General features: G+C 48.6%; 1 protein-coding gene across 7 annotated transcripts in view; it reads left to right on the forward strand.

Moving 5' to 3' along the window:
* The window catches only part of ino80 (INO80 complex ATPase subunit), a 115,870-nt gene that overhangs the window by 37,446 nt on the left and 51,838 nt on the right, over positions 1 to 26,586 (forward strand). For all 7 annotated transcript variants that reach the window (XM_045721115.1, XM_045721120.1, XM_045721119.1 and 4 more), the window contains exons 20-26: positions 16 to 183; positions 2,621 to 2,760; positions 3,209 to 3,276; positions 3,416 to 3,509; positions 3,690 to 3,924; positions 10,218 to 10,361; positions 14,120 to 14,345. In XM_045721115.1, the coding sequence (XP_045577071.1) occupies positions 16 to 183; positions 2,621 to 2,760; positions 3,209 to 3,276; positions 3,416 to 3,509; positions 3,690 to 3,924; positions 10,218 to 10,361; positions 14,120 to 14,345 (1,075 nt within the window). The remainder of the gene's footprint in view (positions 1 to 15; positions 184 to 2,620; positions 2,761 to 3,208; positions 3,277 to 3,415; positions 3,510 to 3,689; positions 3,925 to 10,217; positions 10,362 to 14,119; positions 14,346 to 26,586) is intronic.

Raw genomic sequence — 26,586 nt, forward strand, 5'->3', positions numbered from 1 at the left:
CCCTCTCTCTTACAGATTGAAATCCTAACATACTGCCAGTTGACGTGCAGACAGAGGCTGCTCTACAGAGCTCTGAGGAACAAGATCTCCATCGAGGATCTTCTCCAGTCGTCTATGGGTTCATCACAACAGGCTCACAGTACTACCTCATCCCTTATGAACCTGGTCATGCAGTTCAGAAAGGTACCGATGATCTCGTTAGTTGAGTACTAGGGACGATCCCAGTATCACCATACTCATTGGTATGAGGCAAGGAAACAAAACAAAAAGCGGATTTAATGCTGATTGGCTGACAGTACTATAACAGTAATGACCTATCCAGTATTATAGACTGGGTGGTTCTAGTCCTGAATGCTGATTGGCTGACAGTACTATAACAGTAATGACCTATCCAGTATTATAGACTGGGTGGTTCTAGTCCTGAATGCTGATTGGCTGACAGTACTATAACAGTAATGACCTATCCAGTATTATAGACTGGGTGGTTCTAGTCCTGAATGCTGATTGGCTGACAGTACTATAACTGTAATGACCTATCCAGTATTATAGACTGGGTGGTTCTAGTCCTGAATGCTGATTGGCTGACAGTACTATAACAGTAATGACCTATCCAGTATTATAGACTGGGTGGTTCTAGTCCTGAATGCTGATTGGCTGACAGTACTATAACAGTAATGATGTATCCAGTATTATAGACTGGGTGGTTCTAGTCCTGAATGCTGATTGGCTGACAGTACTATAACTGTAATGACCTATCCAGTATTATAGACTGGGTGGTTCTAGTCCTGAATGCTGATTGGCTGACAGTACTATAACAGTAATGACCTATCCAGTATTATAGACTGGGTGGTTCTAGTCCTGAATGCTGATTGGCTGACAGTACTATAACAGTAATGATGTATCCAGTATTATAGACTGGGTGGTTCTAGTCCTGAATGCTGATTGGCTGACAGTACTATAACAGTAATGACTTATTATAGACTGGGTGGTTCTAGTCCTGAATGCTGATTGGCTGACAGTACTATAACAGTAATGACGTATCCAGTAATATAGACTGGGTGGTTCTAGTCCTGAATGCTGATTGGCTGACAGTTCAATAACAGTAATGATATATTATAGACTGGGTGGTTCTAGTCCTGAATGCTGATTGGCTGACAGTACTATAACAGTAATGACGAATTATAGACTGGGTGGTTCTAGTCCTGAATGCTGATTGGCTGACAGTTCTATAACAGTAATGACGTATCCAGTATTATAGACTGGGTGCTTCTAGTCCTGAATGCTGATTGGCTGACAGTACTATAACAGTAATGATGTATCCAGTATTATAGACTGGGTGGTTCTAGTCCTGAATGCTGATTGGCTGACAGTACTATAACAGTAATGACGTATTATAGACTGGGTGGTTCTAGTCCTGAATGCTGATTGGCTGACAGTACTATAACAGTAATGATGTATCCAGTATTATAGACTGGGTGGTTCTAGTCCTGAATGCTGATTGGCTGACAGTACTATAACAGTAATGATGTATCCAGTATTATAGACTGGGTGGTTCTAGTCCTGAATGCTGATTGGCTGACAGTACTATAACAGTAATGATGTATCCAGTATTATAGACTGGGTGGTTCTAGTCCTGAATGCTGATTGGCTGACAGTACTATAACAGTAATGATGTATCCTATATAGACTGGGTGGTTCTAGTCCTGAATGCTGATTGGCTGACAGTACTATAACAGTAATGACCTAACCAGTATTATAGACTGGGTGGTTCTAGTCCTGAATGCTGATTGGCTGACAGTACTATAACAGTAGTGACGTATTATAGACTGGGTGGTTCTAGTCCTGAATGCTGATTGGCTGACAGTACTATAACAGTAATGATGAAACCAGTATTATAGACTGGGTGGTTCTAGTCCTGAATGCTGATTGGCTGACAGTACTATAACAGTAATGACCTATCCAGTATTATAGACTGGGTGGTTCTAGTCCTGGATGCTGATTGGCTGACAGTACTATAACAGTAATGATGTATCCAGTATTATAGACTGGGTGGTTCTAGTCCTGAATGCTGATTGGCTGACAGTACTATAACAGTAGTGATGTATTATAGACTGGGTGGTTCTAGTCCTGAATGCTGATTGGCTGACAGTACTATAACAGTAATGATGAAACTAGGAGTTGAATATTATTTTGATATTCTATATCCTTTGGCCTCCCGAGTGGTGCAGAGGTCTAAGGCACTGTATCACAGTGCTAGAGGCGTCACTACAGACACCCTGGTTCGATCCCAGGCTGTATCACAACCGGACGTGATTGTGAGTCCCATAGGGCGCCGCCCAGCGTCGTCCGGGTTCGGCCGGTGGCGAGACCGTCATTGTAAATAAGAATGTTAAATAAAGGTTAAATTAAATAAAAAACCTGGGTACCCAGTACTGCTGGTTTTCTGTTCAACCTGGTAATGAACCTGGTGTCCCAGGTCTAAATAGAGAGGAAGTAGTAAGAATAACTGTTGTTATCTAAAGCCAACCAACCAGAGGAAGACTCCAGAGTCTGGTTCCTCTCGAGGTTTCTTCCTACTCTCGGTGGTTCAGTATGAGTAGTGTTTTCTCTCTTCCTGTAGGTCTGTAACCACCCTGACCTGTTTGAACGTCAGGAGACCCGTTCTCCCTTCCACATGTCGCTGAGACCCTACGTCATGTCCAAGTTCCTCTACCGCCATGGACTCACACACACCACCACACACACACACAGCAGGAACAAGTGAGTAACACACCACACACACACACACACACACACACAGCAGGAACAAGTGAGTAACACACCACACACACACACACACACACACAGCAGGAACAAGTGAGTAACACACCACACACACACACACACAGCAGGAACAAATGAGTAACACAGTAAACTCAGTGCTTGTCCAATGTGACTTGGTAATGGCTGGTGGTGTTTAATTGTTATATTATGATGTAGAAGACAATGAGAGCATTTGAGGGGTTTATTTGTTATTCTCGGATAACCATGTTCATAGAATCCTTCTCTCTGTCTCCCTCTCTGCGTGTCTCTCTCTCTCTCTCTCTCTCTCTCTGTGTCTCTCGCTCTCTCTCTCTCTGTGTCTCTCGCTCTCTCTCTCTCCCTCTCTGTGTGTGTCTCTCTCTCTCTGTCTCTCTCTCCGTGTGTCTCTCTCTGTCTCCTCTCTCAGGGTGCTCCAGGTTCTACTGTCTCCCTTCTCTCCAGATCATATCCACCAGTCCCTCTTCCACAGGAAAGGTAAGTGACTACCCTCTTCATTCTTTCACATCAGTATAGATGAATGAAAGAAGACAAGAGGAAGCTTCTTAGACTTTAGTGTTTAGAGCTAGCCCTCTGCCTCCTCGTGTGTCTAAAACAAGTGTTTATCCTCCTCAAGGTGATCATGAAGGAAGTTGTTTCTCCTTCCTGCGTTTCATCGACGTTTCGCCGGCAGAGATGTTCAACGTCATGCTGCAGGGCACTCTGGTCAGGTAGGTGTCCAAGGGACACTAGAGCTTGACAATGCAGTTAGTCAACAGAGTCTGTGGATGGTGAGCAACATCCCCGTGTTCACAAATGTAAACCGTTCTGGAGTTAGCTATGAAGCTAATTGCCATCTACATTATGTTTTGGAAGTTGTTTTAATCAGACTCTCCTCTCTCCTGTTTCAGGTGGTTAGCTCTTTTTCTTTCCCTGAAGGCGGCGTACCGGCTCTACCAGAGACGCTTGTGGGGCCTGGAAGAGGAGGAGGGTGGAGAGGGGGATGGAGGGAGGATAGGAGGAGGAGGAGGAGAGGAGGAAGGGAGCGGGAGGCCCCGGAGTCAGTGTCTCTCTCGGAGGGGTCTGATCCTCTGGCTGGACCGACCTACTGCTTTCCCCAACACACGCACGAGCACAGTGTTACAGGTGAGACACACACACCCACCTCAAGTCTTTCCTCTGCCTCTCTACTTTCTGCCAGTCAGCCTCCACTCTTTCCTCTCTCTCTGCCTCTACTTTCTGCCAGTCAGCCTCCACTCTTTCCTCTCTCTCTGCCTCTCTACTTTCTGCCAGTCAGCCTCCACTCTTTCCTCTCTCTCTGCCTCCTTTCATCCCACTCTTCTCTCTCTCTGCCTCTCTACTTTCTGCCAGTCAGCCTCCACTCTTTCCTCTCTCTCTGCCTCTCTACTTTCTGCCAGTCAGCCTCCACTCTTTCCTCTCTCTCTGCCTCTCTACTTTCTGCCAGTCAGCCTCCACTCTTCCTCTCTCTCTGCCTCTACTTTCTGCCAGTCAGCCTCCACTCTTTCCTCTCTCTCTCTGCCTCTCTACTTTCTGCCAGTCAGCCTCCACTCTTTCCTCTCTCTCTGCCTCTCTACTTTCTGCCAGTCAGCCTCCACTCTTTCCTCTCTCTCTCTGCCTCTCTACTTTCTGCCAGTCAGCCTCCACTCTTTCCTCTCTCTCTGCCTCTCTACTTTCTGCCAGTCAGCCTCCACTCTTTCCTCTCTCTCTCAAGCTCCGTTTTCTCTGGAACCTGATACAAAGGGCCTGTTTAAGCTGGTCCACATTCTGCACCTACAGAACCAGAGGAGAGAGCTTGAACCAGAATTTTGCTTCCTCTAGCTTCCCCCGGTCTCCCCTAACAACCTCAGTCTCATCCTACCTTCCCCCGGTCACCCCTAACAACCTCAGTCTCATCCTACCTTCCCCCGGTCTCCCCTAACAACCTGTCTCATCCTACCTTCCCCGGTCTCCCCTAACAACCTCAGTCTCATCCTACCTTCCCCGGTCTCCCCTAACAACCTCAGTCTCATCCTACCTTCCCCCGGTCTCCCCTAACAACCTCAGTCTCATCCTACCTTCCCCAGGTCTCCCCTAACAACCTCAGTCTCATCCTACCTTCCCCCGGTCTCCCCTAACAACCTCAGTCTCATCCTACCTTCCCCCGGTCTCCCCTAACAACCTCAGTCTCATCCTACCTTCCCCCGGTCTCCCCTAACAACCTCAGTCTCATCCTACCTTCCCCCGGTCTCCCCTAACAACCTCAGTCTCATCCTACCTTCCCCCGGTCTCCCCTAACCTCAGTCTCATCCTACCTTCCCCAGGCTAATTCAAACAGTATCAGACAGATATTCTTCATCTTAGGTTTCCCCTCTGGAATGGCTTCTCTAAGGAAGACCTACAGTTGAAGTCGGAAGTTTGCATATACATTTAAAGTTTACATACATCCTGACATTTAATCCTAGTAGAAATTCCCTGTCTTAGGTCAGTTAGGATCACCACTTTATTTTAAGAATGTGAAATGTCAGAATAATTGTAGAGAGAATTATTTATTTCAGCTTTTATTTCTTTCATCACATTCCCAGTGGGTCAGAAGTTTACATACACTCAATTAATATTTGGTAGCATTGCCTTTTAAATTGTTTAACTTTTGTGAAATGTTTTGGGTAGCCTTCCACAAGCTTCCCACAATAAGTTGGGTGCATTTTGGCCCATTGACAGAGCTGGTGTACCTGAGTCAGGTTTGTAGGCCTCCTTGCTCGCACACTCTTTTTCAGTTCTGCACACACATTTTCTATAGGATTGAGGTCAGGGCTTTGTGATGGCAATACCTTGACTTTGTTGTCCTTAAGCCATTTTGCCACAACTTTGGAAGTATGTTTGGGGTCATTGTCCATTTGGATGACCCATTTGTGACCAAGAGATGTTGCTTCAATATATCCACATAATTTCCCTCCCTCATGATGCCATCTATTTTGTGAAGTGCACCAGTCCCTCCTGCAGCAAAGCATCCCCACAACATGATGCTGCCACCCCTGTGCTTCACGGTTGGGATGGTGTTCTTCGGCTTGCAAGCCTCCCCATTTTTCCCTCCAAACATAAGGATGGTCATTATGGCCAAACAGTTCTGTTTTTGTTTCATCAGACCAGAGGACATTTCTCCAAAAAGTACGATCTTTGTCCCCATGTGCAGTTGCAAACCGTAGTCTGGCTTTTTTATGGCGGTTTTGGAGCAGTGGCTTCTCCCTTGCTGAGTGGCCTTTCAGGTTATGTCGATATAGGACTCGTTTTACTGTGGATATAGATACTTTTGTACCCGTTTCCTCCAGGATCTCCACAAGGTCCTTTGCTGTTGTTCTGGGATGGATTTGTACTTTTCGCACCAAAGTACGTTCCTCTCTAGGAGACAGACCACGTCTCCTTCCTGAGCGGTATGATGGCTGCGTGGTCCCATGGTGTTTATACCTGCTTACTATTGTTTGAACAGATGAACGTGGTACCTTCAGGCATTTGGAAATTGCTCCCAAGGATGAACCAGACTTGTCTGAGGTCTTGGCTGATTTCTTTTGATTTTCCCCTGATGTTAAGCAAAGAGGCACTGAGTTTGAAGGTAGGCCTTGAAATACATCCACAGGTACACCTCCAATTGACTCAAATGATGTTAATTAGCCTATCAGAAGCTTCTAAAGCCATGACATTTTCTGGAATTTTCCAAGCTGTTTAAAGGCACAGTCAACTTAGTGTATGTAAACTTCTGACCCACTGGAATTGTGATCCTGTGAATTATAAGTTAAATAATCTGTCTGTAAACAATTGTTGGAAAAATGACTTGTCATGCACACTGTAGATGTCCTAACCGACTTGCCAAAACTATAGTTTGTTAACAAGAAATTTGTGGAGTGGTTGAAAAACGAGTTTTAATGACTCCAACCTAAGTGTATGTAAACTTCCTGCTTCAACTGTAGCTCTAGAGGGGGAAGGATCTACAGCTTCAGACACCTGGAGATCTGCTGTAAACCTTGTGACCCGACTCTCTTTTCTACACAATGAAAAACTGCAACCAGTCGACTGGTTTCCAGATGGTTTCATGACAGTGTTTATACAGTTCAGATCCAGACTTTGCAGTCTCTCTGTGGCCTAACTCTCACTAGCCTGGGATTCATCTCCCAACAACTCTAGCCACGTCACTGCCTAGCCTTGCCAAATAATAACTCACATCACTGCCTAGCCTTGCCAAATAATAACTCACATCACTGCTTAGCCTTGCCAAATAATAACTCACATCACTGCCTAGCCTTGCCAAATAATAACTCACATCACTGCTTAGCCTTGCCAAATAATAACTCACATCACTGCCTAGCCTTGCCAAATAATAACTCACATCACTGCCTAGCCTTGCCAAATAATAACTCACATCACTGCCTAGCCTTGCCAAATAATAACTCACATCACTGCCTAGCCTTGCCAAATAATAACTCACATCACTGCTTAGCCTTGCCAAATAATAACTCACATCACTGCTTAGCCTTGCCAAATAATAACTCACATCACTGCTTAGCCTTGCCAAATAATAACTCACATCACTGCCTAGCCTTGCCAAATAATAAGTCACATCACTGCCTAGCCTTGCCAAATAATAACTCACATCACTGCCTAGCCTTGCCAAATAATAACTCACATCACTGCCTAGCCTTGCCAAATAATAACTCACATCACTGCCTAGCCTTGCCAAATAATAACTCACATCACTGCCTAGCCTTGCCAAATAATAACTCACATCACTGCCTAGCCTTGCCAAATAATAACTCACATCACTGCTTAGCCTTGCCAAATAATAACTCACATCACTGCTTAGCCTTGCCAAATAATAAGTCACATCACTGCCTAGCCTTGCCAAATAATAACTCACATCACTGCCTAGCCTTGCCAAATAATAACTCACATCACTGCTTAGCCTTGCCAAATAATAACTCACATCACTGCTTAGCCTTGCCAAATAATAACTCACATCACTGCCTAGCCTTGCCAAATAATAAGTCACATCACTGCTTAGCCTTGCCAAATAATAACTCACATCACTGCTTAGCCTTGCCAAATAATAACTCGCATCACTGCTTAGCCTTGCCAAATAATAACTCACATCACTGCTTAGCCTTGCCAAATAATAACTCACATCACTGCTTAGCCTTGCCAAATAATAACTCGCATCACTGCTTAGCCTTGCCAAATAATAAGTCACATCACTGCTTAGCCTTGCCAAATAATGAGTCGCATCACTGCCTAGCCTTGCCAAATAATGAGTCGCATCACTGCCTAGCCTTGCCAAATAATGAGTCGCATCACTGCCTAGCCTTGCCAAATAATGAGTCGCATCACTGCCTAGCCTTGCCAAATAATGAGTCACATCACTGCCTAGCCTTGCCAAATAATGAGTCACATCACTGCCTAGCCTTGCCAAATAATGAGTCACATCACTGCCTAGCCTTGCCAAATAATGAGTCACATCACTGCCTAGCCTTGCCAAATAATGAGTCACATCACTGCCTAGCCTTGCCAAATAATGAGTCACATCACTGCCTAGCCTTGCCAAATAATGAGTCACATCACTGCCTAGCCTTGCCAAATAATGAGTCACATCACTGCCTAGCCTTGCCAAATAATGAGTCACATCACTGCCTAGCCTTGCCAAATAATGAGTCACATCACTGCCTAGCCTTGCCAAATAATGAGTCACATCACTGCCTAGCCTTGCCAAATAATGAGTCACATCACTGCCTAGCCTTGCCAAATAATGAGTCACATCACTGCCTAGCCTTGCCAAATAATGAGTCACATCACTGCCTAGCCTTGCCAAATAATGAGTCACATCACTGCCTAGCCTTGCCAAATAATGAGTCACATCACTGCCTAGCCTTGCCAAATAATGAGTCACATCACTGCCTAGCCTTGCCAAATAATGAGTCACATCACTGCCTAGCCTTGCCAAATAATGAGTCACATCACTGCCTAGCCTTGCCAAATAATGAGTCACATCACTGCCTAGCCTTGCCAAATAATGAGTCACATCACTGCCTAGCCTTGCCAAATAATGAGTCACATCACTGCCTAGCCTTGCCAAATAATGAGTCACATCACTGCCTAGCCTTGCCAAATAATGAGTCACATCACTGCCTAGCCTTGCCTAACTCAGCCAGCCACGCCTAGAGAGACCCAGACACTCAGCCAGCCACGCCTAGAGAGACCCAGACACTCAGCCAGACTGTCTCTGTAATCCCCTACCATTTCCCCCATCTTGGATCCTGGTCCATTCCCATTTGGCACATGGACACTCTTTCCAACATCACTCTGTCCCACTGGGATGGATCTTTCCAACATCACTCTGTCCCACTGGGATGGATCTTTCCCTTCATTTGGAGCAGCTAAGTCTCAACTCTCAGCTGACCACCAGCACCACCTCACCACTATGTTACCATCCAACCCTGGCTAGCCATGGTTTTACACCTACTATAGTCTGCTGAGATGTAACCACTAGGATTTCAACATTCTGTTGGCTAAAGGACTGTCTTGGCCAAATGGGGTCATATTTGGGGTTTGGTCTACCAATTACCACAGGTCTCAGGCCCTGGAATGGAGAGAAGGTCTGTTGCTGTTTAGGACCCCTAGATGTCGCTGTGGGTCTGCCCATGTCTTATTTTTTACATCTGGTCTTATTTCCACTCTTTCTATGCTTTTAGTTTATCCCCCTAACTTTTGTTTGATATTTTGTTTCTTTACAGAGAAAATTGTTTGTCACATTTTGCAGAGTCATCACTTGGCCGTTGACTACAAGGCGTTATGACAACGAATCTAAAAGCTTGTTAGAAAACACTCCGATCCAACTCGTAATTACATCACAATCCTTCTGAATGATGTCTCTGCACTAAAAATTCATTTTATTTTATTCTACTGTCCCAGAAATCCATATTTATACCTTGTTGTTTTTGTTGTAAACAGCATCATTAAAATATGGATTTATGGCACAGTGGAGATTTTCTTTCAAAAACCATATTTAGTGTGGAGATGACATTCAGAATGGGATTCTGATGTGTAATATGTTGATGTGGAAGGTTTTACTGTTTTCTAATAGGCTTTAGATATATTTGCATATTGCATTCTCTCTTTAACAAAACAAAAATGTCACAAAAAAGGTTGGGGAGGGGATCAAACGCAGAACGAGAGAAAATACGGCCACATAACTTCCCCTTTAACAGGGTTTGAATGTTCACTGTGAATGAAGCCGATGTCGCGTCACTCTAACACAAACACACACACGACACACATGACACACGTTCTTTGAAGGTCATATACACGTTGTTTAAAACTACCAAAGGAAAGTGTTATGTTTGGTTTATTGAGTACTTCATCAATCTAGTCTCTCCTTCTTTCTCTCTCTCTCTCTCCAGAACCTGGTATTCACCCGTCACAGCCCAGGTCTGATGGGTCACTGTGATGTTCTGGTCCACAGTCGATGCTCTGCCAACTCCACCACCCTACGACCAGGCCAACCCACACAACCACCCAAGTTCCTGCTCACCGCTGTGCCAAGGGTAAGGCCCCAGTGTGTGTGTGTAAGAGGGAGGGAATGGTCGAGAGATGTGTGTGTGAGAGAGGGCTGTGTTTTTTTTGTGTGTGTGGTGAGAGAGGAAGGTAAATAAATCTGTAGTCCACGAGACGTTTTTAGAAGTTACTGTTTGTTTAGAGTGCAGCTTGAAGCCACCGCAGGGGGTCTCTTCACACACAGAGAATGCACACAGAACACGCATATACACACACACAGCACGTTAGGCAGATAATGCTGCTCATTGTTGAATGTTTCCAAAGACAACACATCCTCCTCCCCCGTCCCTTTTCTCGATCGACCACCCAACCTGCTGCACTGTCTCACTCACTCTCTCTCTCACACTCTCACACACACACACACACACACACACACACACACACACACACACACACACACACACACACACACACACACACACACACACAGAGAGATCCTGCTGGTTCACAGATCATAGCTTCCACATCAACAAAGAGACCAAGAAACATTGCTTTTTCCCCTCTTCCTCCCTCTTTCCCTCTTCCTCTCTCTTTCCCTCATCCATCTCTCTTTCCCTCATCCATCTCTCTTTCCCTCATCCAGCTCTCTTTCCCTCATCCATCTCTCTTTCCCTCATCCATCTCTCTTTCCCTCATCCATCTCTCTTTCCCTCATCCATCTCTCTTTCCCTCTTCCACCCTCTTCCTGTGGGAATGGATCTCACGGGGGTGGGGGGTGGATCCCAGAGGGGGGGGGGGGCAAGATGGATCCCAAAGGGGGGGGCAGGATGAACACTGATCTGTATGAATCACCCCAGCAGGAAATATTGTGAGCAATATTCAGTGGAAACTTTCCGTGGGAATTCACAGGAATAAATGGGAATTAACGGAAATATATGCAAATTAATATTAATACCATTTAAATGTAGATGTTTTTTGCTTTCGATATATTTACCATATCAAATGGCGACAGAAACAAAAACCTTTTACCTTATCATAAGTAGACATAATTGCAAATGATTAAATCCTTCAAATAGAAATAAAAAAAAATATTTAGTTACGAATTGAACTTTAATTAAATGAGTTGACTCTACACATGGGATGATTTCACTGAACAACAAAAAAGGGAATATTGAATGATCCCCAACGATCTATTGCATCGCCCAGAAACGTTTTCAACATACATCTGTAAAATGATAGTCTAGAAACAAAATCTTTGGTTATCTTCCTCTCAGGCTTCCATGTCTTCTCCCTGGACCTCCTCAATGTCCACCTCTTGAACATCAGACTCTGAGGCCTCATCTTCACTGTCACTTTCCAACCTTGTTGAGGATGGCTCGCTGTCAGGCTCAAAAAGCCTGAAATTTGCCCGAATGGCCACCAATTTTTCAACCTTTGTACTGGTCAGCCTGTTGCGTGCTTTGGTGTGTGTGTTCCCAAACAAGGACCAGTTGCGCTCCGAGGCGGCTGATGTTGGTGGGATTTGGAGGATGATGGAGGCAACAGGGGAAAGAGCCTCAGATCTACAAAGTCCCTTCCACCAGGTGGCTGATGAGATATGTTGGCACGATGGAGATGCCCTATTGCAGTGTAATATGTCTGTACTTCGCCAGACTGCCAAGAACCTTGCCCTCATCCAGGCCAAGGTGGCGAGACACGGTAGTGATGACACCATAGGCCTTGGTGATCTCTGCACCAGATAGGATGCTCTTGCCAGCATACTTGAGGTCTAACGTATGCTGTGGCGTGTATGGGCTTCAGGCAGAAGTCTTCACGCTTTTTGATGTATTTCAGAACTGCTGTTTCCTCTGCTTGGAGCAACAGTGAAGTGGGCAGGGCAGTACGGATTTCTTCTCTTACATCTGCAAGCAGAGTCTGAACATCAGACAGGGTGGCGTTGTCTCTCTCAGTCCGTCCTATAGGTTTCAGGAGTTTCAGGCTGCTTACCACTCTCTCCCAAAATACATCATCCAGGAGGATCCTCTTGATGGGGCTGTCCATATCGGCAGACTGTGATATGGCCATTTCTTGGAGAGACTCCTTCCCCTCTGGGAGACTGTCCAACATGATGACAACACCAACCCAACAGGTGTTGCTGGGCAGCTTCAATGTGGTGCTCTTATTCTTCTCACTTTGCTTGGTGAGGTAGATTGCTGCTATAACTTGATGACCCTTCACATACCTAACCAATTCATTGGCTCTCTTGTAGAGTGTATCCATTGTTTTCAGTGCCATGATGTCCTTGAGGAGCAGATTCAATGCATGAGCAGCACAGCCAATGGGTGTGATGTGAGGTTAGGACTCCTCCACTTTAGACCAAGCAGCCTTCATGTTCGCAGCATTGTCTGTCACCAGTGCCAATACCTTCTGTGGTCCAAGGTCATTGATGACTGCCTTCAGCTCATCTGTAATGTAGAGACCGGTGTGTCTGTTGTCCCTTGTGTCTGTGCTCTTGTAGAATACTGGTTGAGGGGTGGAGATGATGTAGTTAATTATTCCTTGCCAACATTCGACCACCCATCAGAGATGATTGCAAAACAGTCTGCTTTCTCTATGATTTGAACTCTGCATCCAGCAAATGAGTCGATGAAGCATGTCTGTTTGGAGGGGTGTCTGCTGGGCGAAGAACATTCAGAAATCTCTTCCAATACACATTGCCTGTGAGCATCAGAGGTGAACCAGTTGCATACACAGCTCAAGCAAGACATTCATCAGCATTTCTCTGACTACGTTCCTCCATTGAGTAAAAAAAAACTTCTGATTCCAGGAGGACCATGAGCTGTTGCTCTCGATAAGGTGTCTGAGTCATCATTTCACCTCAAATAGAAGTAGAGGGACTTTTCTCAGAGGTTGCTTGTTGTGGGCGCTGAGGGAACTTTATGCACTTGGCCAGATGATTCTGCATCTTTGTTGCATTCTTCACATATGATTTGGCACAGTATTTGTAAATGTACACAGCTTTTCCTTCTACATTAGCTGCAGTGAAATGTCTCCACACATCAGATAGTGCCCGTGGCAATTTCCTGTAAAGATTAGAAAAGAATGATAAAAAAAAAAACTAATACAATTCCATGTACAGATAAATAGTTAAGCAGTTAAACAACTCTTTTGTAAGATAAATGTTTTAAAATGAAACATGTATGGAAACAAGTGAATTAACACTCCTCAGTTAGCAGGCTCAAGCAAGCTAAAACCCACATGGTAGCAAAAACTAACTAGCAGAAATTATTAACAAGTTAGAAATGATTTAAACACACTGCTGTAGGCTAATATTTACTAGTTAACAAAAAATCATGTATGATATATAAATTATATTCGCCCCATCCAGTATTGTAATCAAAACTTACCAGAAAGCATGTAGTCCTTGGCTCAGACCTGTGTAGTAGTGTGGGCTCTGTAGCATCTCATTAGTGTGCAAGATCCTTGAGAATCAGCTGTACATGTGATGGAAGAATGTCGGAAAGTTTCCGACCCTTTGCAACCCTAGCCATGAGACCGGACCTGGGGTCCTGGGGTCGGCTGGAGTCACGAGACCGGACCTGGGGTCGGCTGGAGTCACGAGACCGGACCTGGGGTCGTGGGGGCGGCTGGAGTCACGAGACCCGGGGGTCGTGGGGGCGGCTGGTGTCACGAGACCCGGGGGTTGTGGGGGCGGGTGGTGTCACGAGACCGCACCTGGGGTCGGCTGGCAGTTGGAATGAAACTTTATCAAATCAACATTGGAACACTTCATCAGAATGACAGTTGTTAATTTTGTGTTGCTTCCTAGGTAACGGCGGTTCCCATGGAGCGGTACTGTGATGACCGCAGCGCTGAGTACGAGTGGCAGGAGACGAGGGCCGGAGGGGGCATGGCCGCCAAGCAGTGCTTCCTGTACGGCTCCCCTGATCTGGCCTCTGATTGGATGTCCCGAGCCAACACTTTCTACCCACGATGCCCTGGGGGAGTGATGGCACTCTACCCCCGGCATGGCTGGTCCTACATCAGAATACCAGGTACGGAAACGCACTGTGTGTGTACGCATACGTTTGTGTCCGTGTTGTTTGCGTTGAAATTAAAAGTCAAAGGAAACACGTTCGCCAGTCCTGCTGCCCTGCAATCAGACGACATGGAACTCTCCTCTGTTCCCTACTCCTGTAGTGGGGGGGAACCCTCCTCTGTTCCCTACTCCTGTAGTGGGGGGGAACCCTCCTCTGTTCCCTACTCCTGTAGTGGGGGGGAACCCTCCTCTGTTCCCTACTCCTGTAGTGGGGGGGAACCCTCCTCTGTTCCCTACTCCTGTAGTGGGGGGGAACCCTCCTCTGTTCCCTACTCCTGTAGTGGGGGGGAACCCTCCTCTGTTCCCTACTCCTGTAGTGGGGGGGAACCCTCCTCTGTTCCCTACTCCTGTAGTGGGGGGACCCTCCTCTGTTCCCTACTCCTGTAGTGGGGGGGAACCCTCCTCTGTTCCCTACTCCTGTAGTGGGGGGAACCCTCCTCTGTTCCCTACTCCTGTAGTGGGGGGGACCCTCCTCTGTTCCCTACTCCTGTAGTGGGGGGAACTCTCCTCTGTTCCCTACTCCTGTAGTGGGGGGGAACCCTCCTCTGTTCCCTACTCCTGTAGTGGGGGGGAACTCTCCCCTGTTCCCTACTCCTGTAGTGGGGGGGAACTCTCCTCTGTTCCCTACTCCTGTAGTGTGGGGGGAACCCTCCTCTGTTCCCTACTCCTGTAGTGGGGGGGAACCCTCCTCTGTTCCCTACTCCTGTAGTGTGGGGGGAACCCTCCTCTGTTCCCCTACTCCTGTAGTGGGGGGGAACCCTCCTCTGTTCCCTACTCCTGTAGTGGGGGGGACCCTCCTCTGTTCCCTACTCCTGTAGTGTGGTGGGGGGGGAACCCTCCTCTGTTCCCTACTCCTGTAGTGGGGGGGAACCCTCCTCTGTTCCCTACTCCTGTAGTGGGGGGAACCCTCCTCTGTTCCCTACTCCTGTAGTGTGGGGGGGAACCCTCCTCTGTTCCCTACTCCTGTAGTGGGGGGGGACCCTCCTCTGTTCCCTACTCCTGTAGTGTGGGGGGAACCCTCCTCTGTTCCCTACTCCTGTAGTGGGGGGGACCCTCCTCTGTTCCCTACTCCTGTAGTGTGGGGGGGACCCTCCTCTGTTCCCTACTCCTGTAGTGGGGGGGAACCCTCCTCTGTTCCCTACTCCTGTAGTGTGGTGGGGGGGGGAACCCTCCTCTGTTCCCTACTCCTGTAGTGGGGGGGAACCCTCCTCTGTTCCCTACTCCTGTAGTGGGGGGGAACCCTCCTCTGTTCCCTACTCCTGTAGTGGGGGGGAACCCTCCTCTGTTCCCTACTCCTGTAGTGGGGGGGAACCCTCCCCTGTTCCCTACTCCTGTAGTGGGGGGGAACCCTCCTCTGTTCCCTACTCCTGTAGTGTGGGGGGGGAACCCTCCTCTGTTCCCTACTCCTGTAGTGTGGGGGGAACCCTCCTCTGTTCCCTACTCCTGTAGTGTGTAGTGGGGGGGAACCCTCCTCTGTTCCCTACTCCTGTAGTGTGTAGTGGGGGGGAACCCTCCTCTGTTCCCTACTCCTGTAGTGGGGGGGAACCCTCCCCTGTTCCCTACTCCTGTAGTGGGGGGGAACCCTCCTCTGTTCCCTACTCCTGTAGTGTGGGGGGGAACCCTCCTCTGTTCCCTACTCCTGTAGTGTGGGGGGGAACCCTCCTCTGTTCCCTACTCCTGTAGTGTGTAGTGGGGGGGAACCCTCCTCTGTTCCCTACTCCTGTAGTGTGTAGTGGGGGGGAACCCTCCTCTGTTCCCTACTCCTGTAGTGGGGGGGGAACCCTCCTCTGTTCCCTACTCCTGTAGTGGGGGGGAACCCTCCTCTGTTCCCTACTCCTGTAGTGGGGGGGGAACCCTCCTCTGTTCCCTACTCCTGTAGTGGGGGGGGGGAACCCTCCTCTGTTCCCTACTCCTGTAGTGGGGGGGGAACCCTCCTCTGTTCCCTACTCCTGTAGTGGGGGGGAACCCTCCTCTGTTCCCTACTCCTGTAGTGGGGGGGAACCCTCCTCTGTTCCCTACTCCTGTAGTGTGGGGGGAACCCTCCTCTGTTCCCTACTCCTGTAGTGGGGGGGAACTCTCCTCTGTTCCCTACTCCTGTAGTGTGGGGGGGAACCCTCCTCTGTTCCCTACTCCTGTAGTGTGGGGGGAACCCTCCTCTGTTCCCTACTCCTGTAGTGTGGGGGGAACCCTCCTCTGTTCCCTACTCCTGTAGTGTGGGGGGGAACCCTCCTCTGTTCCCTACTCCTGTAGTGTGGGGGGAACCCTCCTCTGTTCCCTACTCCTGTAGTGTGTAGTGGGGGAACCCTCCTCTGTTCCCTACTCCTGTAGTGGGGGGGCCCTCCTCCTGTAGTGTGTGGTAGGGGGGACCCCCTCCTGTAGTGCGTGGTAGGGGGGACCCCTCCTGTAGTGCGTGGTAGGGGGGACCCCCTCCTGTAGTGTGTGGTAGGGGGGGACCCCTCCTGTAGTGCGTGGTAGGGGGGGACCCCCTCCTGTAGTGTGTGGTAGGGGGGACCCCCTCCTGTAGTGTGTGGTAGGGGGGACCCCCTCCTGTAGTGCGTGGTAGGGGGGACCCCCTCCTGTAGTGCGTGGTAGGGGGGACCCCCTCCTGTAGTGTGTGGTAGGGGGGACCCCCTCCTGTAGTGCGTGGTAGGGGGGACCCCCTCCTGTAGTGCGTGGTAGGGGGGACCCCCTCCTGTAGTGCGTGGTAGGGGGACCCCCTCCTGTAGTGCGTGGTAGGGGGACCCCCTCCTGTAGTGTGTGGTAGGGGGACCCCCTCCTGTAGTGCGTGGTAGGGGGGACCCCCTCCTGTAGTGCGTGGTAGGGGGGACCCCCTCCTGTAGTGCGTGGTAGGGGGGACCCCCTCCTGTAGTGCGTGGTAGGGGGGACCCCCTCCTGTAGTGCGTGGTAGGGGGGACCCCCTCCTGTAGTGTGTGGTAGGGGGGACCCCCTCCTGTAGTGTGTGGTAGGGGGGACCCCCTCCTGTAGTGCGTGGTAGGGGGGACCCCCTCCTGTAGTGTGTGGTAGGGGGACCCCCTCCTGTAGTGCGTGGTAGGGGGGACCCCCTCCTGTAGTGCGTGGTAGGGGGACCCCCTCCTGTAGTGCGTGGTAGGGGGACCCCCTCCTGTAGTGCGTGGTAGGGGGACCCCCTCCTGTAGTGCGTGGTAGGGGGGACCCCCTCCTGTAGTGCGTGGTAGGGGGGACCCCCTCCTGTAGTGCGTGGTAGGGGGGACCCCCTCCTGTAGTGTGTGGTAGGGGGGACCCCCTCCTGTAGTGCGTGGTAGGGGGGGCCCCCTCCTGTAGTGTGTGGTAGGGGGGACCCCCTCCTGTAGTGCGTGGTAGGGGGGACCCCCTCCTGTAGTGTGTGGTAGGGGGGACCCCCTCCTGTAGTGCGTGGTAGGGGGGACCCCCTCCTGTAGTGTGTGGTAGGGGGGACCCCCTCCTGTACTCCAGGGCCTGCAGGCTGTGAACCAGAGGTACCAGGGAGGGTAAAGCTCGTGGGAGAACCTGGGTCAGGGGTTCAGACAGTCCTGTCACTGCCAGACCTCAGCCTCGTGATGAAACGCGTTAAGGATAGTGGAGACCTGCTACGGTGAGCTGCTTCATGACCGAGCTGCTCCTGGAGGTCAGAGAGGTCAGGTGACTGATGTGTAGTGAGGGGTAAAGGTTTACCCACACTTCCACTCTCACAGACCTAGCACCCTACACACTACATCATGATGTCTCACTTTGGCTGTGGACTCGTATTGCTTTTATCTGACTGTCTTTGGCCGTGGGAATGGTGTGTGTGTGTGTGTGTGTGTGTGTGTGTGTGTGTGTGTGTTAAACAGTCTAAGAGCTTGTGAAGTTTTCGGGGAAAAGGACAAAGCGAGGAAGTTTGAAGTTTGACCGTTGGTCATTGTTCCAGTTCTTAGGTAATGGTAATATACATACTGTGTGTGTGTGTGTGTGTGTGTGTGTGTGTGTGTGTGTGTGTGTGTGTGTGTGTGTGGCTCAGAACAGTCTCATTCACAAAGCAGCAGTCTATTCAGACTCGTAGTGATGTCTTCTCGCCTTGCACAGAAAGTCTTCCTCCTTCTGTGTGTGACTAATATACAGACTGATTAAGGTGTCTCACGTCTTCTTCTCACAGTCTCCACTTTCACAGACCAATGGGAAGGACCCTACGCACCATCCACTAGGGGTTGTCATGGAAATTAGGCTGCCGGTAATTGGCCAGCCAAATGACCGCGGTGTCCGTTATAACCGTGTGAATTGTAGATTTAGACATGTGTGTTCCATACTCACAAATAGCTTTATTTCTCTCAGATGTTGTTGCTCAAATGTGTTTACATCCCTGTTAGCGAGCGTTTCTCCTTTGCCAAGATAATCCATCCACCTGACAGGTGTGGTATATCAAGAAGCTGATTAAACACAATGATCATTACACAGGTGCACCTTGTGCTGGGGAAAATAAAAGGCCACTTTAAAATAGGTAGTTTTGTCACCCAACACAATGCCACAGATGTCTCCAAGTTTTGAACTGTAACTCAGTCAAATCTTTACTTTTGTTACATGTTGCGTTTATATTTGTGTTCAGTATAGAATGATAGAAATTACAGTTCGTTCTATTTCTATGCGTCCTGCTGCTGCATTGTGGGCTGTGTCGCCAAGGCAACCGAAGACTGTTCTGCTAGTTTCTTGTTGGTTAGTGCTATCTGAGATCCTTGGGACGTCCATACCCAGTAGACCCTAACCTTAACCCCTAAACCCTACTCTTAACCCCTAAACCCTAACCTTAAACCCTACCCTTAACCCTTACCCTAACCATTTTAAATGTCAATGTCTCTCTCTCTCTCTCTCTACCACCCCTCTCTCTCTCTCTACCACCTCTCTCCCTCTCTACCACCCCTCTCTCTCTCTCTACCACCCCTCTCTCTCCTCTCTCTCTCTCTCTCTCTCTCTCTCTCTCTCTCTCTCTCTCTCTCTACCACCTCTCTCTCTCTACCACCTCTCTCTCTCTACCACCTCTCTCTCTCTACCACCTCTCTCTCTCTACCACCCCTCTCTCTCTCTCTCTCTCTCTCTCTCTCTCTCTCTCTCTCTCTCTCTACCACCCCTCTCTCTCTCTCTCTCTACCACCTCTCTCTCTCTCTCTCTCTCTACCACCTCTCTCTCTCTCTCTCTTTCTACCACCTCTCTCTCTCTCTCTACCACCTCTCTCTCTCTCTCTCTACCACCTCTCTCTCTCTCTACCACCCCTCTCTCTCTCTCTCTCTCTCTCTCTCTCTGTACCACCTCTCTCTACCACCTCTCTCTCTCTCTTGAATCCCAGCCCCACACCTTTAGAACAAATAACTGCTGTGATGAATGTTTGTTTGAGCATGACGTGAACCACTTACCAGTATCAGTCATGAAATCAAGCTTTTGATTGGACAAAACAAAGACGCCAGTGGCTTGAGTTGTTGATGATGAAAGAGTTTTGATCATTAAAAGAAAGACTTGTTTGGTGAACATTAGGCTGGTGTCAAAGGTCACGTCTTTGTACTGTCTATCTCTGTGTACTCTTAGCTGATGAGGGACATGAACGGCGAGGCGTTGTAGAGCACTACGTTATTTACTAATCATTTATAAGTCATGTGACCTAAAGGGTGATGATAAATTGTCCCCACAGCTGATGCTGGAAAGCACCAGGAAGGACCTGTCTAAACACCCTGTTGTCTGTGTGGCTTCTCTCTGTCACAGGCTTCCTAAATGACTGCTCTCTCACTACAGCTTCTGTTTATTGTGGGAGCCTGCGCTGTAAGCTAGGAGGCAAGTGTGTGAGAGAGGTAGAAGTGGTCTGTCTGTCTGTCTGTCTGTCTGTCTGTCTCTGTCTGTCTGTCTGTCTGCGTGCTGTGAGAAACAGTATTGTCTTCCTGTCCCTTCAAGAATCTCCGCTCTCCACTAAAAAGTCAGGAAACCTCCCTGGCCTTCTGATAGACACACACACACAGGCAGAAACAACACCGTCAGACAGCTAGCCTAGCACTGTTAGCACACACACACAGAGAGGCAGAAACAACACCGTCAGACAGCTAGCCTAGCGCTGTTAGCACACACACACGGAGAGGCAGAAACAAAACCGTCAGACAGCTAGCCTAGCGCTGTTAGCACACACACACACACACAGAGAGGCAGAAACAACACCGTCAGACAGCTAGCCTAGCGCTGTTAGCACACACAGAGAGAGGCAGAAACAACACCGTCAGACAGCTAGCCTAGCGCTGTTAGCACACACAGAGAGAGGCAGAAACAACACCGTCAGACAGCTAGCCTAGCGCTGTTAGCACACACACACACACAGAGAGAGGCAGAAACAACACCGTCAGACAGCTAGCCTAGCGCTGTTAGCACACACACACAGAGAGGCTGAAACAACACCGTCAGACAGCTAGCCTAGTGCTGTTAGCACACACACAGAGAGGAGGCAGGAACAACACCGTCAGACAGCTAGCCTAGCGCTGTTAACACACACACACACACACACACACACACACACACAGAGGCAGAAACAATACCGTCAGACAGCTAGCCTAGTGCTGTTAGCTACATCATTGTTTACTGTCTGACTGGCTTTGGCCATGGCTGAAGGCCTGTACTTGATGCTAACCTTAGTTCCATCCTACACGCCAGACTCAGCTTATCCAGGTCCTGGGCAGCGCATTATTAAAACCAGGTGTGTTTTAGAAAAGGGTTGAAACAGAATCCAACAGGAGGCCAGCTCAGCTTGGGTTGGCCTCCCCTGAGGTCCATTTGCTCCTCATCAGGCCTACAGGGGGCGACCTTACCCACATTATGCCTGCCTGGCCCACTGGGTCTGGCTTTGGGATCTGGAGGGAAAATACATAATGTAGGGCTCTCTCTCTGTCTCTTCACCAGAGTTGGGCCTGACTCTTGACAAAGACCTGCCTGTGTGTAATATATCTTAAGGACAGGCTTCACAGTGCTCTGTTCTGTCCCGTTCCGTTCTGTTCCGCTCCGTTCTGTTCCGCTCTGTTCTGTTCTCCTCTTTTCTGTTCTGTTCTGTTCCTCTCCATTCCCCATGTGACCTACTGGTTGTGTGTGTGTACTGACATGTGACCTACTGGTTGTGTGTGTGTGTGTGTGTGTGTGTGTGTGTGTGTGTGTGTGTGTGTGTGTGTGTGTACTGACATGTGACCTGGTGGGTGGGTGGGGGTGTGTGTGTGTGTGTGTGTGTGTGTACTGACATGTGACCTACTGGTTGTGTGTGTGTGTGTGTAACTGATATATGTTTTAAATGTATGTCAATTGTAAAGTATTTTTTCTGTGACTTTTTTGTTTTATGGGACTTAAGTAAGACTAGTAATCAGCTAATGGGATGCTAATGTAGCAAATATCTGTTCTGTTCCCCTCTGCTCTGTGGTGAGACCAGACCACTGTGGTGTATTGCCCACTAAACACAGAGTAGAACAGAGCTCTGTCTTCTTCAGAGAGCCAGGGTCATAATTAGACTGTCTCCTCTCTCCCTCTCTCCCTCTCTCCCTCTCCTGTCTGGTTTCTGGAGAAGTGGCTATACTCCAGTTTGTCCCAAACGTCCTGCACGGCAAAGGAAAGGTGACACACTCTGAAGGACCTAATATGATCAATCCCATATTGGTCTTTAACAGTCAGGCCAACTCAAGCTGTACTGTGCAAGTCGGCTATAAGAAGGCCTACTATTGAAACAGATAAATTAGTCTGTCAACGGAGGCAGAAATGCACAGGTTTCAGTTTTTCAATCTGTCACACTTTAGAAAAACAACAAAATTGGATTTTCCAAGTCCACAACAATGCTGAAACCACACCAGGAAACCACTTTTGAGGTCTGGGAAAAATCTAAGAAATGTAGCTTTTTTTAGCGTCGTTACCCTTAAATTCAAGTGAGCAGGCAGCTAGCACTGTTGTTGGGTTAGCGTTGTTTCTGTAGTACAGGCACCTAGCACTGTTGTTGGGTTAGCTGTGTTTCTGTAGTACAGGCACCTAGCACTGTTGTTGCGTTAGCAGTGTTTCTGTAGTACAGGCAGCTAGCACTGTTGTTGGGTTAGCTGTGTTTCTGTAGTACAGGCACCTAGCACTGTTGTTGGGTTAGCTGTGTTTCTGTAGTACAGGCACCTAGCACTGTTGTTGGGTTAGCACTGTTTCTGTAGTACAGGCACCTAGCACTGTTGTTGGGTTAGCTGTGTTTCTTTAGTACAGGCAGCTAGCACTGTTGTTGGGTTAGCTGTGTTTCTGTAGTACAGGCACCTAGCACTGTTGTTGGGTTAGCAGTGTTTCTGTAGTACAGGCACCTAGCACTGTTGTTGGGTTAGCAGTGTTTCTGTAGTACAGGCAGCTAGCACTGTTGTTGGGTTAGCTGTGTTTCTGTAGTACAGGCACCTAGCACTGTTGTTGGGTTAGCTGTGTTTCTTTAGTACAGGCAGCTAGCACTGTTGTTGGGTTAGCAGTGTTTCTGTAGTACAGGCACCTAGCACTGTTGTTGGGTTAGCAGTGTTTCTGTAGTACAGGCACCTAGCACTGTTGTTGGGTTAGCTGTGTTTCTGTAGTACAGGCACCTAGCACTGTTGTTGGGTTAGCACTGTTTCTGTAGTACAGGCACCTAGCACTGTTGTTGGGTTGGCTGTGTTTCTGTAGTACAGGCACCTAGCACTGTTGTTGGGTTAGCTGTGTTTCTGTAGTACAGGCAGCTAGCACTGTTGTTGGGTTAGCACTGTTTCTGTAGTACAGGCACCTAGCACTGTTGTTGGGTTGGCTGTGTTTCTGTAGTACAGGCAGCTAGCACTGTTGTTGGGTTAGCTGTGTTTCTGTAGTACAGGCACCTAGCACTGTTGTTGGGTTGGCTGTGTTTCTGTAGTACAGGCAGCTAGCACTGTTGTTGCGTTAGCAGTGTTTCTGTAGTACAGGCACCTAGCACTGTTGTTGGGTTAGCAGTGTTTCTGTAGTACAGGCACCTAGCACTGTTGTTGGGTTAGCTGTGTTTCTGTAGAACACATGAGATGGAGTTTGCCAAACAGAAGGCCACTGGATTGATTTACGTTCTATTGTTTTCTTTCAACTTTATTTCATTGTCTAGCAGCCAAAGGCATTATCTTAGTCATATTAGCATTCCACGCTAGTTATTTCATCTTTAGATCTCCCCCTCTTTCTACATTTGTAACACCTTTCTCCGTATTTGTCCTGAAACAACTTTCCCTGCATATTTGCATTTTGGAACATTGGCGCAGAGGCCTACTGCCGTGTTCACGTTGCTGCGCCTGAAACGTGAAGAAATAATAGTTTATCAACATTTTGAAACTGAACATTCTGATATGTTCCATCAGCCTTATGAACTGATACAGCGTATACCACCACTTTACTACTTTGATACACATCAGTGGGCATATTGGAAGGGTAGGGGTGTTGAGGGGGACGCAGCACCCAGTGAAAAGTCTAAATAATAATAAAACATTTTTAAAAAATGGAAGAAAACAAACTTTATTGGTCCTGTATTAGCAGACCGATATAGCCGTGTGTTACTCTAATGAAGAGGGTTGGATAGGGTAGTGAGGAGGTAATGGATAGGGTAGTGAGGAGGTAATGGATAGGGTAGTGAGGAGGTAATGGATAGGGTAGTGAGGAGGTGATGGATAGGGTAGTGAGGAGGTGATGGATAGGGTAGTGAGGAGGTGATGGATAGGGTAGTGAGGAGGTGATGGATAGGGTAGTGAGGAGGTAATGGATAGGGTAGTGAGGAGGTAATGGATAGGGTAGTGAGGAGGTGATGGATAGGGTAGTGAGGAGGTGATGGATAGGGTAGTGAGGAGGTAATGGATAGGGTAGTGAGGAGGTAATGGATAGGGTAGTGAGGAGGTAATGGATAGGGTAGTGAGGAGGTAATGGATAGGGTAGTGAGGAGGTGATGGATAGGGTAGTGAGGTAATGGATAGGGTAGTGAGGAGGTGATGGATAGGGTAGTGAGGAGGTGATGGATAGGGTAGTGAGGAGGTAATGGATAGGGTAGTGAGGAGGTGATGGATAGGGTAGTGAGGAGGTGATGGATAGGGTAGTGAGGAGGTGATGGATAGGGTAGTGAGGAGGTAATGGATAGGGTAGTGAGGAGGTAATGGATAGGGTAGTGAGGAGGTAATGGATAGGGTAGTGAGGAGGTGATGGATAGGGTAGTGAGGAGGTGATGGATAGGGTAGTGAGGAGGTGATGGATAGGGTAGTGAGGAGGTAATGGATAGGGTAGTGAGGAGGTGATGGATAGGGTAGTGAGGAGGTGATGGACAGGGTAGTGAGGAGGTGATGGATAGGGTAGTGAGGAGGTGATGGATAGGGTAGTGAGGAGGTGATGGATAGGGTAGTGAGGAGGTAATGGATAGGGTAGTGAGGAGGTGATGGATAGGGTAGTGAGGAGGTGATGGATAGGGTAGTGAGGAGGTGATGGATAGGGTAGTGAGGAGGTGATGGATAGGGTAGTGAGGAGGTGATGGATAGGGTAGTGAGGAGGTGATGAAGAGGGTTGGATAGGGTAGTGAGGAGGTGATGAAGAGGGTTGGATAGGGTAGTGAGGAGGTAATGAAGAGGGCAGATCACAATGCTTGTTGGTATGTTTGGTATCCATAGTAACGTGACATCAGTGTGTGTACAGACTAGTGTATTTTCTCTGATAACAGTCATACCAGAACATAACCTGAACTAACCCTTTAAATCCTCGTCCACGTTATTATTTTGTGGCCTCACTTTCTTTCTTTGTTCCCAATTGGCTCATTTTTAAGACTAACCAGCCATTTTAGTATTATGCTGAAAAAACATGTATTTATAATGTCAAGCTATTCGTGTTGTTTTGGAAGGAGGTAGACATTTCAACAACAACAAAAATCAATCCCGTTTTATTTGAATCACTCCCTCCTTTTATGAAGTGGTAGTTCTAAAATAACACTGCCATAGACGGCTCTGTGTTTGGTGAGGCTGTGAGGCCTCTGGGGTTTAGGGAAAGTGGCTGTTAGGAATGCTTCTGTGGTGAGTGAAACGTTGAAGTGTTGCTCTGTTGTTTGGATGCAATGTAAAGGTCGAACAGCAGACAAAAAAAACAACTCCCTCTTTTGGCAGAAAATTGTTTCACTCTTCTTCTTTTTAACAAAGTTGCAAAAAGCTCTCGACTGTGTTTTAGTGAAGGTAATGGAAATGTTTGTTTGCCAAAGCAGAGGATTATAAATGGCCTGTGGTGGTGTTACATTGGAATGGGTCTGGGGAGTACCCTGGTCTGTTGGGCCTGGGTGGTTCTGTACCCTGGTCTGTTGGGTCTGGGTGGTTCTGTACCCTGGTCTGTTGGGCCTGGGTGGTTCTGTACCCTGGTCTGTTGGGTCTGGGCAGTACCCTGGTCTGGGTGGTTCTGTACCCTGGTCTGTTGGGCCTGGGTGGTTCTGTACCCTGGTCTGTTGGGTCTGGGCGGTTCTGTACCCTGGTCTGGGTGGTTCTGTACCCTGGTCTGTTAGGTCTGGGCAGTACCCTGGTCTGGGTGGTTCTGTACCCTGGTCTGTTGGGCCTGGGTGGTTCTGTACCCTGGTCTGTTGGGCCTGGGTGGTTCTGTACCCTGGTCTGTTGGGCCTGGGTGGTTCTGTACCCTAGTCTGTTGGGTCTGGGCAGTACCCTGGTCTGGGTGGTTCAGTACCCTGGTCTGGTGGGTCTGGGTGGTTCTGTACCCTGGTCTGGTGGGTCCGGGTGGTTCTGTACCCTGGTCTGGTGGGTCTGGGTGGTTCTGTACCCTGGTCTGTTGGGTCTGTACCCTGGTCTGGGTGGTTCTGTATCCTGTCTGGGTGGTTCTGTACCCTGGTCTGTTGGGTCTGGGTGGTTCTGTACCCTGGTCTGTTGGGTCTGGGTGGTTCTGTACCCTAGTCTGGTGGGTCTGGGTGGTTCTGTACCCTGGTCTGTTGGGCCTGGGTGGTTCTGTACCCTGGTCTGTTGGGCCTGGGTGGTTCTGTACCCTGGTCTGTTGGGCCTGGGTGGTTCTGTACCCTGGTCTGTTGGGCCTGGGTGGTTCTGTACCCTAGTCTGTTGGGTCTGGGCAGTACCCTGGTCTGGGTGGTTCTGTACCCTGGTCTGTTGGGTCTGGGCAGTACCCTGGTCTGGTGGGTCTGGGTGGTTCTGTACCCTGGTCTGGTGGGTCCGGGTGGTTCTGTACCCTGGTCTGGTGGGTCT

Source organism: Salmo salar, chromosome ssa06 (assembly GCF_905237065.1).
Source record: "Salmo salar chromosome ssa06, Ssal_v3.1, whole genome shotgun sequence".
In the NCBI taxonomy this organism is placed as follows: domain Eukaryota; kingdom Metazoa; phylum Chordata; class Actinopteri; order Salmoniformes; family Salmonidae; genus Salmo; species Salmo salar.